We start from the raw sequence: 18938 nt of genomic DNA on the forward strand, positions 1-18938 counted from the left end.
GAGATCACTAAATGAGCAGTAACCAACAGATACAGAGAAGTAAGGTCAGCATTGGCACCATCAGAAATGGATAAAAAACCCAACTTCGTGTACAAGATGACCTGTTTGCCAACAATAATACCAATTTACAACCAGCTTCCAGAACTTGTGTACATAGTTACAGCGCTACCACATATGCCAATACGTACCTTGAACCTTAAAACCTTGCCACCATAAGGAGGAGCTGGCTCTTACAATATGAGCTAGCTGAACCTGTGTTAAAAACTAGTGGACTTGGAGGAGGAGTGGACCAGATCTTGTGCCCTATTTGCCTATAGGGTCCATCTCCCAAACCAATTAAGACTGTAACAGCAGGGAATATAGAACAGACACTGCCTTTCAGAATCCTTGCGGCAGCTAATCATAAGGTTTTAGGGCTCCCCACAAACTTTCTCCTTATAATTGCTGCTCTGAGGTTTCCTTTATTCAAACCTCTGCTGTTGTTCAGCTTGCCTTCTCTTATGCTCCCCTCCCCAGCCCATGCAAATCAAGAATTGTGATGAGATGCTTCATAGGGCTGAGCGATGGCAGCCTTACATTTGTATGTGAGGGAAGATTTGGGGAGAAATGCAGGTGGGAGTGAAATCAATCCTTTCTTGGTTGGCATTTCTGTAGTAAAATTCCCCCTGCCCTGCACACTTTCCCACCTATGGGGGAGAAATAAGACTCCAGAAGGCTGAAATGGAAAGGAAGCTGTGGAATTATTATTATTCTTTAAAGCCATTGTGGAAGGGTTAATTTCCCCCACCATTACAGTTCAGTTTTGCAGCCCCGGAGCCTGCATTTCTTTTACTAAATATATATTTAAAACTGGGAGTCTGGTTATGTGTAAAATTATGCCTTACATTACATAGACGTATTTGCCAACCAGAACAGGAAGAGTTTCAGTGGATGTTTTAGTACAAAACCTCTGGAGAGCACCAGATTGGCAAAGGCTGGTATACTGGATGTTGCTAAATATATAATAATGGTGGACTCTATTGCCCAGTCAAACAGCACTCCTTCAGTTTCAACCTCTGTCAATCGTAAGTCGTGTGGATGGCAGTGATGGCCACCAACATGGATGGCTTTAAAAGAGGATTGGACAAATTTATGGAGGAGAATTAGGCTATTGATGGCTAGTAGCCATTGTGGCTATGCTCTGCCTCCACAGCTGGAGAGAGCAATGCTTCTGAACGTGTTGCTGAAAGTCACAGAAGGGAAGAAAATGCTCTTGTGCTCAGATCTTGTTTGTGGGCTTCCCACTGGGGCATCTGATCCGCCACTGTCAGAACAGGATGCTGGGCTGAATGCAATTACAGATTTCTCATCTGCAGCTGCTGATCCAGCCTGGCTCTCCTTACATTCTTACGTTTCCTCAGCCACCACTGCTCCTTCTCGTCCTCTGAAATATGGAGGTACAACGGGCTGTATCTGCAATTGTGGGGGACTTAATATTTAAAGTAGGGCGGTGGGGTGGGAAAGACATTTTTGAAGGACCTCAAGTGGTTAAGAGCGTTTCCACTAGGATCTGGTAGAGACCACGGTGCAAATCCTCCCTCTCTGCCCACGAACTTCACTGGGAATGGCCCGGGGTCACTGCCTCAGGCTGATCTTCCGACAGAGGAGTTGTGGGGATTCCTACATCGCAGGGGGTTGGACTAGATGACTCTTGAGGGGCCCGTTCCAACTCTCCAATTCTATTATCCTATGGAGGAGGAAGGCGGGAGAGCCACGCAGGCCACCTTGCGGTCCTTGGAGGAAGAGGTGGGAATAGAAGTGCAATATCTATCTATCTATCTATCTATCTATCTATCTATCTATCTATCTATCTATCTATCTATCTATCTTGCATAAATGAATATATAAATTCTATATGACTATAATTCAACAGGCAGCCTTCGCTTCCGCCCTCGCAGAAAAAAACCACAGCACGGCTTCTCCGAGACTGAACCCGGAAACTGCGCATCCAGAAAAAGGAGACGCGCCTCTTCCGTTTCCATCTCCGCTTAAAAAACGGCCCCCTCCTCCCAGAGTTCTCCCTCTTCCGCTTCCTGTCTGGGCGCGTTGCGACCATTGGCCGGGCGCGGAGCAGTGACGATTAAGGTCAGAAAGTTCGGGGGCGGGGCGATGAGAGCAGCGCGGCCGGCGCGGTTCTGATTGGGCGCGCCGAGCGTCGCCGCTGCTGCGTCACCTCCGGGGCGGGGGGCGGCGCATGCGCGTGCGCGAGACGGTTTGGTGTGGCCCCCGTTCCAGCCATGGAGGAGGTGAGGCGGAGGCGCGCGGGCGGGCGGGGGAAGAAGGGCCGTTGGGCGCCTCGCCCTTCTGGAAGGCTGCCGGGGGGACGGGGCGGAGGGCGAGGAAGAAGGGGGCTTCTGCTCATGTGCAGAGCGCGGGAGAAAGGGCCCCTTTGGAAATGGTACAGCAGAGGGGGATGGGAAGGGAGAGGAACGAGATGAAATAAAACAGGACAAAGCGAGGCAAAAGAGTCCGGGCGGCGACTGAAGGGGAATTCTGTTCCAGATGGTGGCGCGTTGGGGAAAAGGCGGGTCTGGGAGAGACCGGGGTGCTAGAAACTCCGATATATAAGCTAGGCACCCAAAGGCCCCTTAAACCTGAGTCACCATCACCACAACAGGATGTGTATTTGCCAGGGGGTTGGACATGATGACCCGCGGGGTCCCTTCCAATTCTATGATTTTATTATCTCAACTACATTGCTTGATTGTAGTTTGCTCTTACAATGATTCACTTGTCCCAGTACGCAAGAACTGTGGTCTGTGAGCTTCATTTGGGAGGCCTGTGGAAAGGTTGCTGCAGTGTCAAGTATATCTGTACTCAGCCCTGCACTCACTTTCCTTGATGGGATGATGGAGGACTAAGATGTCCTTGATTCACGCAGCAGTGCAGAAGGACAAGACAAAATATTTAAAGCTAAATCTAAAGCTGCCTGGTTTATTCAGTGGTGGCGATCTAGTCTTTTATATATTGTATGTGTTTGGATTATCAATGCATTTGGATGATTTAATGATTTTTTTGTTTAAACTTGTGTCAATAAAGGCTAATAACAATAACAATGTACATCTTTTGCCGCACACAAGTCAGCTGGCTTGATGGAGATGTCAGTCGCCAACCGGGTGCCCAGACATCTCCATGCACAGTTGTACCTTGGTTCCCGAACGCCTTGGTACTTGTACGTTTTGGCTCCTGAATGCCAAAAACCTGGAAGTAAGTGTTTGGGTTTTCAAACATTTTTGGGAAGCCGAACGTCCAGCTTCTTCTGCTTGAGTGCAGGAAACTCCTGTAGCCAATCAGAAGCCACGCCTTGGTTTTAGGAAGTTGAACAGATTATGTTCAAGAACCAAGGTACGACTCTAGTTATGATTGGACCCACACCAGTAGCAAAATGTGCCTGGTGCCTAGGGAATTTCGAACACTGGGACCTTGGCTGCTCACTGGCTCTCACCCACACCTGCCTCACAGGGTTGTTGTTTTGGGGATGAAATGGGAGAACTACGTTTGCCTTCTTGAGCTCCTTGCGTGGTGGGGGGTGGGGAGGAAAGAAGATGGGATATACATGTAATTAATAATTTAATAATTTTTCAGCCTTTAAGATTCTGCATTTTCATTTATTTCTTTTGACTGAGATATATATAGCTCAGAAACTTGTGAACGGGCTTGGAAGGGCTCTGCGTGACTTGACAAACAGCTAGCAATAAAACTGGGCCGTCTCTGGTTGAATCTTGCCTTAGCCATGCATGATGCCCTGGACTTCTTAGGGCTAGCTGCAGTTACTGTGGAATGGTGACCTATGGAATCACTGAAGTTGTCCTTCAAGCTGAGAAATAAATTTGGGGGAAGTAAACAACAATTGATGACCTCCTTCTACCGGTCCACAATAGAAAGTGTCCTCTCATGTTGTATCACAGTGTGGTACGTTGGCTTGACAGCCACGGACAGAAAGTCTTTACAGAGGGTGGTGAACACAGCGCATGATATCATGGGCTGTCCTCTGAGCCCGCTAGATGACATTGCAAGGGATCGTTGCCTTAGGAGAACGAAAAAAATTCTCAGGGACGATTCACACCCCGGCCAGCACCTCTTTAATCTTCTACCCTCAGGCAGGAGATATAGAAGTATAATCAGTCATACCAACAGGCTTTTTTACAGTTTCTATCCGTGGGTTGTTAGGCTGCTGAATGGAAAATAATATAGTGCAACTGACTTTCAGGGTTGGTGTGTTGAGCAACAAGCACATAGAGTGCAATGAGATTGAGTGTTTGAGGGGGGGGGGAGGCTCGGTTAATTTCATTGTACACAGGTTGTACATTAACAATAAAGGTGGTGGTATTATTATTATGTGGGATGGTGCTTCTTGGTCACATTCTCAATACTGCATGTTCTATTGGTCCTGCTTACCCCCCACCTACAGTGAGCAGGACAATGGCAAGAGCAGGACAACATGCACACATACTGTGATTGTGTAGGGTTCCCTTTTGTTCAGAACCTAGTGCCCTGTAATAGTGTGCCCTCTGCAAATGTCACACTCAATGCAAAAGTGAGTGTGAAGGGTCTGGGGAGCATGTGACATCAGGAGCAGGGTGAAAAGGTGTGTGCTGCTGCACCCCCACCCCTTTAGGCAGGGAGGGCAAATTGTGAAGAGAGGTCTAGTGTTACATGGAATCAGAAGGCACAAATTCATTCCTGCTTGACTGTAAAGGATAGCATGGAAAAGATCTGTTCTGACATCCATTCCACCATTTGTTACTTTCTTGAGTGAAAGTATTAACATCTCTTCTCCAGATCATAGCTGTCAACGTTTCCCTTTTTTTAAAGGGAAATTCCCTTGTTCCGAATAGGATTCCTCGCAAGAAAAGGGAAAAGTTAACAGCTATGTTCCAGATTGCCAGATCTTCTGAATTTAGGCAGGTGCTAACTATAGAGTGGAACTTTCCAGTAGTGGTGTCTCATCTCTTGTCTCCTGTTTCCAGTGTCTTTCTCACAACTTTTCAGTATGTCGTCTTTTAAATGACAATAGAATCTAGTTTCATTTTTAAAATGTTTAGTGTCGACCCATACAAAATGCTCAATATCTATATTGGAGGAATATCTTTTTTAGACCAAAGAAAATAACACAAAATAATGTGCAAGCTTGCAAGTTCTCCAGGCTGAATGGTTTCTGTGGAAATGCCAAAAATTTGTATGATATTTTGTGATACTTTAGTTGGCCTGATTAAGTTATTTCCTTAATGTGCTTTTTGTGCTTTTAACTGTTTGCTGTTCTGCACTTCGTGCTTTGATTGTACTGTATGGATTGTTTTAATTCTTTATCAGCACTTGCTTTCAAGGCAGCTTACAGATTTGTGTGCTCTGTGTGTTTCATCCAGCTACATAAAGATTTAGATGAGGTGAAAGAGCTTTTGAAAAAAGCATCAAGAAAGAGAGTTCATGATGTGTTGCTGTCAGAAAAGAATAAGATAGAAAGAGAAATCAAGAACCAGTTACCAATCAAAATAAAAGCAGAAACATCTGAAGAAGAAAGACCACCTCCAACAGGATACACAGTGAAAATCAACAATTATGGTAGGTCTGATGCACCCATACCTTTTGAATTAATACAAGAGACTCAAGAGAATATCAACATCTTGTAAACTGCTTAGTAAACTGCTTAGCATCACAGCCAGTGTATATAATTTTTTAATCCCTGAATCATAGGTTGGATTATATATGGAAAAGTAGGTTATTGTGCAGAGATTGATATACTTTTTATGTCATGAACAAGGGATTCTTTGTGATCCTACAGGAGCACATGAAAACCATAATAACTGTTACTTGATGCATACCGTATTTTCCTGCGTATAAGACAACTGGGCATATAAGACGACCTCCAACTTTTCAAGTTAAAATACAGAGTTTGGGATATACTTGCCGTATAAGATTATCCCTCTTCCACTGCCCGCAGCCAACTAGAGGCAGCCAGTCTTTTCATCCCTGTACGCACACCGCAGCTGGGGCGCTGGGGGCCTTGCAGGAGGATCAGGGGAGGGGCGGATGGAGGGGAGGACGTCAAAGCCCTGCTTGCCTCCTCCATCCTTGGCGGCAGCCAGCCCCTTGGTGGCAGCTGGAACATACGGTATATCTCTCTCTCTCTCTTTCTCGGTATAATAGTCAATGTTTCCCCCTCATGATCCGCCTCCCTGGTGCTTCTCGGGGCCGCCAGGCCAGCGCAGCCGCCTCTTGCCCTGTTTTGGTGGGAAGGGCTCCCTCCATCGCTCTCCATGTGAGGGCGGGAGAGGAGGAGGAGAAGCCACTGCCCCTCTTTTCCCTCACCAGACCCACCTCCCCTCCACCTCCCTCGCCCCACGGAGCACCAACGGCCGTCAAACAGCCGCTTACCTGCTCTGCGCAGGCACAAGAGAGACCCATGTGCCCCCCTTCTAGCTCCCCCCCGCCCGTAAGCGTGGTTCGCGCCCCCCTTGCACCAGCTGCCTGAAAGTGTGCTCTCTCTCTGTCTGTCTCTCTTTCGCGCCTGAGCTCGGCGGCGTCCATCCGGGGGCGGGGGACGCAGAGAGAGTGGAGACACCCACAAATGTAGAAAATGCGCATACACACTGGGGTCACCTGAGGCAGGTGTGAGCGGGGAGATTCGGCACTTGGGAGGCATAGCGAGCCGTGAGAAGGGATTTCCCTCCCCCCCCCCGCTTCTTTTGGGGACAATGGTTCGCTCCGGCTCCTCCTGCCTCCACTTTGAAGGTGCTCCGCGGGACGTCAGAGGAGCTGCCCCCCCATGCCTTGTCTTGTGGGGGGAGCATGGGCAGCCGGTGGAGAGCTTCCCATTGGACTTTACTGCTATGGGAGGGCAACACTCAGGCGACCCGCACAACCATACCCGGCGTATAAGACAACCCCGACCCCCGGGTTAAAAAGTCGTCTTATATGCCGGAACATATGGTAATTGTTTCCTGGCAACTCCAGTTCACATTAAAAACAAACATATTTCTAGCCCTCATGGTTGCCAGAATTGTTTGCCGAGGTGTGGGCAGTGCCTGCTAAAATCTTAGAAGATGAAGACATTGCTCACTAAGATAATCATCTAGGGAGAGCAGTTTGGAATGAATGTAATAAATACAGTTTTCTTTTAATCCCTTTAGCTTGGGATCAGTCAGATAAATTTTTGAAAATCTACATCACTTTAAGTGGAGTTCAGCACCTGCCAGCTGAGAATGTGAAGGTGCATTTCACAGAAAGGTGGGTGTTTCATTAAATGCCAGGAAGTACAGATTGTGTCTTGAACCATTTCTTGCTTTCTTTTTCCCTGGCTGCTTCTTCCCATATTAAGATGTTTCAGAAGCTAGTGAAATAGTTCCCAAGTATTAAATTTCCTTCGCAAACTGATGTACGGTATATGAATATATTTTGAAAAGAAGATATAATTGATCCTTGAATAGGTCTTATGCATTGGTAAGAAGAAAGAAAATTTCTTCTCTCCTCCCCTCATCACTCTCCAGGCATCTTTCATATCTTTCCTTTTCATAATTTTAGCTAATCCTGTAATGTTATTACATCTTTCCTCTGGATTTGACGTATCCAATTGTTTATCTAATACTATATTGAAATCTCCTGCCGTAATCATATAGCCCATATATTCAAATCCTCCATTTCCTTAAACATTTTATGAAAAAATTCCACCAGATTTTCATTAGGAGCAGAAGTATTAATTACAGTGTATTCTTCCCCTGCCATTGTTCCCTGAATTATAATGTATTTTCCTTCAGGATCTTTCTTCATCTTTAATATACTAAACCCTCATCTCTTTGAAATTATAGTTGCTACCCCTCTTGATTTTGAAGTACCATATGCTTTCTCATAATTATTTATACCTCTCAGTTTGATGCCTTTTTTCTTCAGATTTCGCCCCCAGCTCCTTGTTCCTCCTCTGAGTTCCATTTCCATTTTTTCTGCTTTCCTTACTTCCATCTCCACTTTGTTTCTCTTGTCTGCTTGCCACAATTGCTTCTGTTGATTGAGCTCTGGTTAATTGCTGGACACTTCGATCTGATGGGTGCTTTCCCCCCCTCGCCCAATTTATTTTGCTGTTTTGCCCCACAGGACTTGTCTATTAGCATCTAGCCAACTCAGTTGCATCACCGAATCGTTATTTACTGTCTCTTAAAGTCACACTAATTTCCTTACAGTTTAATGCGAATATCTCTGGGCTTGACTTTTACCCGCTTCTGTTATCTTTGTAGTATTTATTGTTGTTTTTCCCTTTTTTTATATGTGATTCTAGATTTGTGATACTAGATCTTAGGTGCAGAGCAATTTATCCCCCCCCCCCCCGCTTTCCATGTCAGCTTTCTCTGAATTTGATAGATCATGGCTGTGCCTTTATGATTAATCTTTTCTTCCTTCTAGATCATTTGATCTGCTGGTGAAGAATCTGAATAACAAGAACTACACTATGACATTCAACAATCTTCTGAAACCCATCTCTGTGGAAAGCAGCTCATGGAAGGTAAACGCTTCTTTTCAAGTACATGCTAACGTTGTAGATTCCTATGGTTTTCACAGCTTAGGGCTGCTTCCTGTGTTACTACCTGCTGCAGATTAGTCATTAGGCACTTGCTAGGGGGTAAGCCATCAGTTCTGTAGCTTGTGGTTTCAAGATGGATAGATACCCTTTCTTGATAGGCTTCCTGCCCATATATTTACGTTCTGTTTTCAATATTACTGGGCAATAGAGGACAGTCAGCTGCATACCTCAGAGGCCCACTTGTCCCTGAGGTCACAAATCTGGCCTGTACCACTTGACATAACAAGAGAGTCTTTCACAAAGAAACCAGTCTGTTGGGAAGAATGAACAGTATCCAAAGAAGAGCTTCCATTAGCACAATGGTTTCCCCCCTCCCTAAATCTGCTCTGGAGAGCTGTGGGAGAGGGAGTGGAGTTACGCTGCACAGCCACAAGTCCCTGCACTAGCAGAAGCACTTTGTTCGATGCCATCCAAGGGGCCTAGTCTCATTCATGTTATATGTGGTTCCTTAGGCTTTAGCAGGCAGTATTGAACTTGATAGAGTGTTCTCGAAGCTACGAACGTGAGTTTGACCAAACTGCGGGAGGCAGTGGAAGACAGGAGTGCCTGGCGTGTTCTGGTCCATGGGGTCACAAAGAGTTGGACATGACTAAACGACTAAACAACACGAAGAATTGAACTTGATAAGGATAGATTCTTTCTCTTGGGTGCGGCTGAAAGAATTTTTTGCTGCGCCCAAGAGAATGCACATACTGTATCTTGCAACCTTCAAATTACAATCATGTGACCTGTCTAGTAGAGAAACAACACTTGTATATAAGAGAGCATTTATTCTGAGATTTGTGTAGAGAATTAACGCAAAAAAGTGTTCAGATTGGTGAAAACAATTACCTAGTCTCAAATTACCGACAACGAACATACTGCTAACACGAGCCCCATTCTGAATGTTTCACAACAAATTCAGTGGGTGGCTTTGGCTGGCAAAAGTGTTGCACAGAATTAGTCTATTTTATACTTTACATGTGAGCGAAAATTGCTCATACGCCATCTCTCCTGCTCATTTTGCCCCTTTTTTGTTGTTGCTGCCTGTTGTCCATATTCTATATTTTAACTCACATAACAGAATTGTCATTCTTTAAATACTATTAAAAATAAAGTTATTGATACTTAGCCTGTTCGGTAATTCTGCCACCTAGTTTCACTTTTTGTAGTGCTTTTCTTATTTTTGCAGATCAAAACAGATATGATATTGATATTATGTAGGAAAAAGCAAGAGGAAAAATGGGAGTGCCTAACGCAAGTTGAAAAAGAGACGAAGGAGAAGGAGTAAGTGCACCTCTATTTCTTCTTCTGTTGCATTGCGTTTGGTAGAAGAAAAGGACTTGCAGATTAGGCTTGTTAACCCAAAGTGGTGTTGATCCATTCAAGATATTTGTCAGTTGAGCTGGTGTTTGATGCTGAGAGTTACTGTCGTGGTGTTTCCAGTTGTGGCAATCAAAAGACTTTGAGGCAAAAGTCTAATCCAGGTTCCATTATTAGTGGCTCAAATTGTGCTACTTCAATAATCCTGATGGGCATCTCTTTAAGTCTGCTCTGCCAGATCATCTTATTTAGAACTTGTGCATTTTCATAATAGAATACAATTCCATGTCTTTAAATTTTTTTTATATTAAAAAAAACCCAGTCAGCCCGCAGGTTTCAAACCGCTGCCTGTGGGTGATTGCAGGATCCAAGCTATGCGTTGGTCGATGGAACTGCTGAGCTAAGCTGGCTCAATTCCATGTCTTTCTAAACTGCAACACAAATCTTTGCTTGTAACATTTATTGCAGAAACCATTTTTTCCTACTGGTGGTTCTTGCTACTCATACCTGAAACAGGCCACAGTATTTTTAATGAACTCTTCCCTGTGTCCTTACAAGAACACGAATACTTAATATTCCACTAAATATATGCAAAAACTGGTTGCTTGTTTTGCTGCACAAAAGGGCCATGTCACTTTCTGGAATTAATACTACATTGAATGCCTGATGTTCAGAAACTAATTTGTCCTGTAGCAAAACCCAAGGTTCTCAATATACAAAATAAACTTCCTATGGATAGTTTATCAGAGTGGCTGCAAGTGTGGTGTAATGCAGAAGGAATAGTAAGCGCAAGTGACAGGTTTAATGTCTGTACTTTTTCATGTTCCCACCTCTTACTCCCTGAGGTCTGATCTATATACTTTTAACATGTGTATTTTGATTCTAAGAGAGGGCACAAATTCATATTTGGGAGTTGGGAGGCTTGTAAGCAGAAGTGGGGAAAACCAAGACAGTAATTGAAAGTTATCCAGGCTTCCTCTCTCCCAGCCGGTTGCTCTAGTCTAATCCTAACAATCCCTCTGTATATGGTCCACTGATTTTTAATAAAACTTTCAGGTAAAGAGGTTTAGGATTGGAGCTCTCATTATTTTACTGTTTGCTTACTTGTATTTAAATCTTAATGCATACCAAACTTTGTGTGTAACTGGTGATGTAATTATTTTCTGTATGTTTGTATGCTCTAGGAAAGCTGCTTATGACACCTCGGACCCGAGTGAAGGGTTGATGAATCTCCTGAAAAAGATGTATGCTGAAGGCGATGATGAAATGAAGAGGTCAATTAACAAAGCCTGGGTTGAGAGCCGAGAAAAGCAAGTCAAAGATGATTTACCAATAGATATTTGAACAAATACCCATCTTAAATGTACATCTTTTGTATGGGGCTTCTGCTGAGATCAGAGAAAGTGTGCTGTTTACATAATCTTCTGCGTAAAAACAAGTTTTACATTTCAGGTTGGAGATGGGAAATAAAGCATGCAGAAAGGCTTTTCCTTCAAATGTGTTGCCCTTTTTCCATAAAGCTTTAAGTGCTTTTTGTGAAATTGATAAAAATAAGTAAGCTAGTTTGAGTGCAACTGTCTATTGTCTGAAATCAACATCTACTTACTACCCACACCTGCCCAAGTTCTGTATAAGAAACTTTCACTTCTAACCATTGAGGAAATAGGTTTCAGGGCATGTATGCGTAATCTGTATGTACAGACAAGGGAAATAGAAAGCTTCATATACTTTTCTCAGAGATTGATGGTGCCCATTTCAAGAGCACTATTGAAGCATGCGAATTAACTAGCATGTAATAGGACTGTTAAGTTACATTGCTGGGAGGCTCCAGGGGGCAGGGTTATTGATGTTTCACTCTGGCTTCCTCCTCTGTGCTGATGAGGATTTGTGCCAATCTGTCCTTGTGGAGATATTCAGTGAGGACAGCGATGGACTGAACAAGCTGTAATGTAATTGTTGCAATAGTCAAAATAACAGGACATTGACGTCCTAGACCCACCAACAAGAATTGCAAAATATAGGATAACTATATTTACTTAAACCCTCATGTTCCTAGCCATTGTTTTTGGACCATGCACTCCATCTAGCGGCAGTGAGAGCTGCACCAATCCATTTAGCAGCTTAGTCAGGAAGAAAATATATGTAGTAACTATGTAGTGTATCTGAATTCTGTGTCTATGTGATATTTTCAGATTTGCTAGCAATACACACCCTGCAACAATGTAATGTTATATATCAAACCTTAAATGCAAAGGACAAACAAAATCCAAGCGTGGGACTGCTTTATTTTTCCATGTCATTTTTAAATGTACAAGAGGAGCAAGTGTGGCAGGTTTGACAAAATTAAACAAGGTTGCCCCCTTCTAGCTAAGCGTCTTCTACCAATGGGACTATTCCCCCCCCCTCCAGACTCCTTACATGCTGCAAGTTATATAACGTGTCTTTAATTCATCCTAGGAGTTGAAATAGAACTCAGTTTTGTCATTTTTGAAGAAAAGCCTTGTTGGTGGTGGCTCACCACATTGCTCTCTGTACTCCAGAGAGCTGCGCATGGTCAGCCAGATGGCGGAAGACAATTCGGCTTAACCTCCATCGCCACACTACAGCTCGTGGACGGGATGTCAGAACACATCGATTACGGATCCTCGCTGGGCAGGTGTCCCGAGGAAGGGCAGCAATCTCTTTTTCAGCCACTTCCTGGAACAAATAAAAACAGCGGTAATACCCATCGGTAGTCCTGGAGCTGCTACAGGCAGCACCCCATTTACACACCATCTATTTGCATTCAACCCGCTGAAACCTGGGAATGGGGAGCACCATAGAGAGTCCTAGTGACTTGCGAGGAGACCCTTTGCAGAGCCTGAAGAGGACATCCTCTTTAGGCTGTGGGGAGGGTCTCCTCGCAAGCCACTAGGATTTTCTAAGGTGCTTCCCATTTACGCACATTTCACTGACTCATACAGAGGTCCAGAATGTAACCCCTGTGTAAATTGGGAGACACATGTAGTATATATCATTCACAAGGACACTGTCTTGATCTCTTAAAAGTTTAGCAACACAGGAAGGAAATGTGAAAGCAACAGCAGTTTTACAACTACTATGGTTGTGACAAATCAAAGCTTTAATTCCCCCAACTAGGAATCTGCAAACTCACTGGCAAAAATAACATGTCTCTCGAATCTGTTCCACTACTGAACTCCTCTTACTGTCAGAAAGTTTTTCCAAATGTTTAGTCAGAATCTCCTTTCTTGTAACTTGAAGCCATTGCCTCGAGTTCTACCCTCCAGAGCAGGAGAAAAGAAGCTTGCTCCAACTTCCATGTGACAGCCCTTAAGAAAATGGCTATCTCAGTCTCCTCTTTTCCAGGCTAAACATAACCAACTCCTTCAAGCGATTCTCATATTTTCTTAATTTTTTTTCAAGGGAGAGTTGAGAAAATTAAAGAGGAAATATGGAGGGCAAAAGGAAGCGAAGATGAAATTGGGGGTGCAAGGGGGTTTGCGAAAAAAAGAGGGAGTAGGAGGCGTGTGGGAATAGGGTGGAAGATGAAAGGGATGGTGGCTTCATACCTGGGCAGAAGATGAAAAGGGTGCATAGCTGCAATGTGTAGGTGGAGTCAGATACAGGATGTTACTGTGTGGGAAGTTTGTGTGCAAGGCTGCTTGCACAAAAAGAGAGGGAAGAAGCATGGACATGGGGCGAAGGTAAAAACGAGCGCAAAGCAGGGTTGCAAAACTGAAGAGATAAGCAGCTTCAGTGAAAAGCAATCTTAGTAGTTGCATAGTGTGGGAAGGGGAAGGTCTAGGAAGTTAATGGGTGAGGAATGGCGGAGGGCAGGTCAGCCCTAGTGCTGTAATAAATTACTATAACAGTGTTGTTTTCTTTAACAATTTAGCAGTTTGTTCCTGGAGCATTCAAATGCCACATGTACACAGGTACTCAACAAAAACACTACCTACAATAATACATTTAGAAAAAGAAAAAGGAAATTTGTAAAAGGACTGAATCACTATGGAGAACAACCAACAGTTAAATTCTAAAAGCATATGGGAAACAAAAGAGCTTTCATGATGCCTTTTAAATTTAAGAAAGAATACAGTCTGGAACAGAATAACCAGTAAAAAACTGCCTGGAATTTTTAATTGAAGGACACAATGAGAAAGGTTTTCAGTGCATAATAGATGCCACTTCAGGGAACCCATCACAATAAAAACACAATAACTTAAAACAAAATTACAGGATTCCCAAGCAGTAGGTTACATTCCAAACTGATCCTCAGTGTAATACTGTAACTGCACACAACTGGCTACCTTCTTCCATACTATTATTTGCTTAGTGGACTCTTAGCTTCTGGAAAGAATAGAAATTGGATAAACCAATGACTAAAAAAGTATGTAAAAGCAATGGATGTACTGTGGGAAATGAATCAGGAGATGATTCTATTCATAACCTGTTCATAAGCTACAATGGTTATATCATACTGAAATAAAATATATTTTTGAATCTGATGTAGATGGGGAGGGGATGCCTGGTTCATTGCTACAATCAAGAATATCTTTAAAAAGTATTTTAATCTTACCTGGAGTTCTTTGGGCAAAATTTTGTTTTTCCTAAGGGAATTCAGCCGCAGCCTCTGATCTGCATATTCAAAAGCCATCTTCCTTCTCTTAACATCACGTACCATCCTCCAGTCAACATAATAACCCCTTACTTGTCCAATACATGGTATGCGGAAGATCTATTATTATAACAAAAATAAATCGGGGTCAAAGTGTGGTACAATTTGTGCAAGTAATCAGATGCAAGCGTCCAGATATTCATCACTGCATCTGTTCTTTTAAAAGTAATTATACTTTTATCTGATTTGCTGACAAACGGTTTTCCAGATTTAGCCTTGGGAGGGAAAGACCACGAAAGTGTGAGCCCACAAATAATTTACTAGCCTACCCACCTGGAGACGCAATTGTTTGTAATTTGTAGCACCCTGATGAGGTGACTCACGGGGAATAAATGCCTGGCTAGCAGAAGGCACTGTAGTACAATTATTTCCTACAGGCAATCAAGCAAAAGACTATCTACATTCCTGAGTTTATTCCGGGGTGGGGAGATGGACTTTAGTGTGGGCTTGTGTTTGGGGCCCAATAACCCACGGGACGAAATCCCGCCTTTCTGTCCCCCAAGGCCAACCTCCACCAACCGGAAACACCTATCCAAGCGAAATGAGACGCTCGTGTCCTCCCCCCCCCCCCCGAGCACAGGCCTGGAAAGGACTCTGTGTGCTTTCTAACTGTCGCCTTTTCTACGTTCCCAATCTGTCAGCCGCCTCGAGCCCCTCTCAAGGGAAAGGCGGCGCACAAAACCACCCGTTTGCGGGGAGGCGAAACATCCGCCAGGCGCGGCTCCGTCTCTGACGTCGCTGAAACTTGGCAACCCGCAGCCGAGGCCATCCCGGCGCGGGGGGAGGGCGGCCCCCCAGGAGGAAACACGCGCGACCGCGACTCTCACCTGACGAGACGCCGCCTGCAGCACCGCCGCCATCTTGCGCCCCACAATGCTGCTCGCCAAGGGCAGCGCGGAGGAGAGCTGCGCATGCGTCGCCAGCAGTTAGGCGGAGCTACTCAAGTATAATGCAGGGCGGTGTGGCTGAGAAGCGCGCGGCCCCGCCCCCTTTACCCCCCCGCCATACTAGCCTCCAACGGCGTCGCGGCAGACCGCGCATGCGTCGCCAGTAGTTGGGCGGAGCTAACTGCTCATACCGGGACATAGAGATTCTGTGGGAGACGCGCGCTCGCAGTTGAAGGAGAGAATGCGGGAAGTTCAGCTAAATTGGAGAAGGGAAGCCTGTTTGGGGGCCAGGAGGGAAAAGCAAAACAAAAGCAAAGTGAGAATGATAGAAATTTATAGGCGAAATATGTGATATAATAGGGGAACCTGTATTAGGTGAAATATGTGATATCATGCAGTACGTAAAAGGGATGCGTACAAAAACAGCATGGGAGGAAAGGCGGGGAGCCAAATCCCAAAAAGAAATGGATAAAAAATTTGAAACTGGTGAAAGTAATGAAATATAATTTAAAAATTAATATAGAGAATAATAGAATTCAAGGGAACCCCAGGGGTCATCTAGTCCAATGCTGGAATCCCAACACACAGCTCACCATCCAGTTTGAAGTGTAGCCTTATGAGGCTTTGCCCTTGGGTGGGAAAAATATTGCGCCCGGGAAAGGGAAGTGGGAGTCAAAAGACGCTCAAGGAATAGTTTCGGAGAAAAAAGCTTTATTTCTACCATCCATGAACTAGTAGAAGGAGCAAGTGTGATAACTCACAAAAAGCATGCACGAGTTCACAGTCATGTGCGCAGAGTATATATTCCCCTTCTAGTTCCCTCCCCTTTTCTCCTCCCTCAGGAGTCCTGCCCCATGAGTTCCTCTGAGCATGAACAGAAAGCTGTCTTGGGACCATTGTGGACTCTTGGCACCCTTCCCAGGAAAAGGGAATGAGAGCCAAGGGGTCGAGGAGCCCTGGTGGTTCAGCATGTCCAAGATGTTGCAACCGAATGAGATAAGATTCAGTTCTCAGGCCTGAGTATTCTTGGCATTGACAGAGTCTATTCATTAGCCTTTAAAAGTAACATTTTGCCTTGCAACAGCAGAGCAAATGAGCAGATGCTTAGCTGCTGAGAAAATGATTTTGAAAAGCTTTGAGAAGCTTTGAGCCTGCTTTGGGGGGGGGGGTGACTTCGGGCCCAGGTGGGGTCACCTGTCCTCACCTTCCTTCAGAAGCAATACCAGACCCTGCTTAGCTTTGCAAATGTGCTAGCAGCTTATCACATTTTGGAGCTATTATCTAGCAAAGTCAGCCAAATAAGAACACTTAAAAACCCCTCACAGAATAGAAAACAAAAGACAGTAGGTGAATAATAAAAGGAAATGTGACTTTTGTAGTGCACAAAATCTTAATAATACTCATTTGTCAGCTGCATACTACAAGCCTATTGTTTATGTTGCAGCAACAGGCTAGCGGGGCTCCCTGTGGTGTGTGTCAAACCATTCCTGCCTTGGGCGCAATATTGCCTGCACTGATGGACAGCAGCTTTCCAGGGCTTCAGGCAGGAAACATCTGCAGAGACAGCTGATATTCAAGCAGAGACCTTCTGCACAGAAAGCAGATGCTCTACCAGTGCACCATGACCCTCGTGACTGTCCAACCCCTTATAAACCCCTTTATTTACGGGATCTTTGAACTTTACGAAATGAGTTTTTTGTAGGGAGAAGGCAGGTTGGAAATGAATTCAAATAAATTTAGCACAATACTGAGCCAAAAAGGGACCCCAGAGCAGCTAGCAGGTGTGTCCAAAAAAGACAACAGCTGTGTACACACCATATGTTTAAAGAACATTTCTCTCTCCCCCTACCCAAAATCCTGGGAACTGTAGTTTGTTATGGGTGATAGGAATTGTAGCTCTGTGAGGCATAAACTACAATTCTTTGGGGCAAGTCATGTGCTTGGAAAATGTGTATGCAGACAGTCTCTGCCCTCAGGCTTTGTCTAAAAGGGGAAAATACAAAAGGAATACAGTCCTGAATGGCTCGGGTTCTACATCATATCATGATCATTTTCTCTTCATCCCATAGGCTTTTAATATTATGCTTGTTCTGATGCTCAGATGTGAGCCCATTTTCACAAAGCTGTTCGACCAGCGTCATACTGCTCATGCTCAAGATTGTATTCAGGACATTCCCACAACTCAGCCTCTGGATGTTAATATTTCTGTTTACCCTCTCTGGTGTTCTCAAGTTCTTATCTTTCATTTGTATTCAAATACATCTATCCAATTAATAAAACCACACAAGCAGAATATTAAATGCGGAGGGCACCCAAATGTAGAAATGGCTACAGTTTCCTTTACAACATATGTAGGAAAAGACCACAAGAACTTACTCTGCAAATTATTCTAAACTTCACCCTGTAGTAAAAGTTAATGTAAACCCTTCCCCCCATAAACCTTTCATCGCCTGTTGCAAAGATCCACCTTGACAGTGTTTCGACCTCAGTTTGACTGCTAACTGTGCCAAAACGTGGGGGTTATGCATGACATCAGAATGTTGTGTGAGTGTTCAGTCTAGGTCACCCAGTTGCTGCCCCCTTCAGGTGAGTTGCATAAATGCCAGTGTCTTGCGGGCAGTTGCACAGGTATCTGACCCCTTGCCTCTGGCTGTGATGGGCAAGGGAGAGAGAAAGGGCACATCCTCTTGCCAGAATGGCTCTCATGGTCAGAACATTCCCCCAAAAGATGCTCCCATGGACACACATTGTTCGGTTATTAATGTCCATAGTGCTGGCCATGCCTCAGGCAACTGACACTGACAGTCCTACTCACAGATATCTGATGAAGAAACCTGTAACAGCCACTTGTGGCCACTCATTGGCTATGCCCCCATGACCTCTTAGCAGCCTCACCAAGTCTAGTGGCCACCAGCCACACCTGGAAATCTGGTAATGACCGATGCAAAGAGAACAGGCAGACAAGCAACTTTCCAAAATGTGTAGCGCTTTTGGAGTTCTCATACAGCAATCCCGCTTCCCTTCAAAATCATATTTTTGCAATAAGGAAAGTGATGGGAAAATATATTGGGAAAATGCAGTTTTGGAGAAATTTAAAAAGGGGTTCCTAGGCTGGAGGTATCCCTTCCAGAAACCCAAAGGAAAAGGATGCAGGCTCCAAGGAAAAGAAAGGCCTTTATTGAAATACAAAGGTGCATAGGGACAGCCTCAAAAATAAGGAGGCTGTAAAGAACCACATTCAAAACAATGTTGTTTATACATGAATCACTTCTATTCACTAATCAAACGAATACAGCAATCTTAATAGTTGCAACCCAGTGTCATCACCCTGAACCAATCATTTGATTCTTCAGATCAGCCCCCATCATAATATCATGTGATTACATATAACAATTTTTCAGCATCTTTATTTAGTAAGACTTTGACTAATTTTCCTAATCATTAAATGTCTTACAATATC

At 44.3% G+C, this 18938-nt stretch overlaps 1 protein-coding gene across 2 annotated transcripts; it reads left to right on the forward strand.

The window, feature by feature from the left end:
- Positions 1 to 2129: 2129 nt before the first annotated feature.
- CACYBP (calcyclin binding protein) lies at positions 2130 to 12178 on the forward strand. 2 transcript variants are annotated; one of them, XM_083621669.1, is made up of 6 exons: positions 2130 to 2285; positions 5406 to 5601; positions 7170 to 7266; positions 8434 to 8533; positions 9783 to 9877; positions 11098 to 12178. In XM_083621669.1, exons 1-6 carry the CDS (start codon positions 2277 to 2279, stop codon positions 11255 to 11257), a joined length of 657 nt encoding a protein of 218 aa, XP_083477795.1. In that variant the 5' UTR covers positions 2130 to 2276; the 3' UTR covers positions 11258 to 12178. The 2 variants fall into 2 exon arrangements, with proteins under 2 accessions (XP_083477795.1, XP_083477796.1); XM_083621670.1 differs by lacking the exon at positions 2130 to 2285 and adding an exon at positions 2369 to 2437.
- The last annotated feature ends 6760 nt before the right edge of the window (positions 12179 to 18938 follow it).

This window comes from Podarcis filfolensis (genome assembly GCF_964270895.1).
Source record: "Podarcis filfolensis genome assembly, chromosome: 6".
Taxonomy (NCBI): domain Eukaryota; kingdom Metazoa; phylum Chordata; class Lepidosauria; order Squamata; family Lacertidae; genus Podarcis; species Podarcis filfolensis.

Bases quoted from the DNA above. Each gene is read 5' to 3' on its own strand.
- CACYBP (XM_083621669.1), top strand. The intron at 5,602-7,169 runs GTAGGTCTGATG...TAATCCCTTTAG, and splicing joins AGTGAAAATCAACAATTATG to CTTGGGATCAGTCAGATAAA. The intron at 7,267-8,433 runs GTGGGTGTTTCA...TCTTCCTTCTAG, and splicing joins AAGGTGCATTTCACAGAAAG to ATCATTTGATCTGCTGGTGA.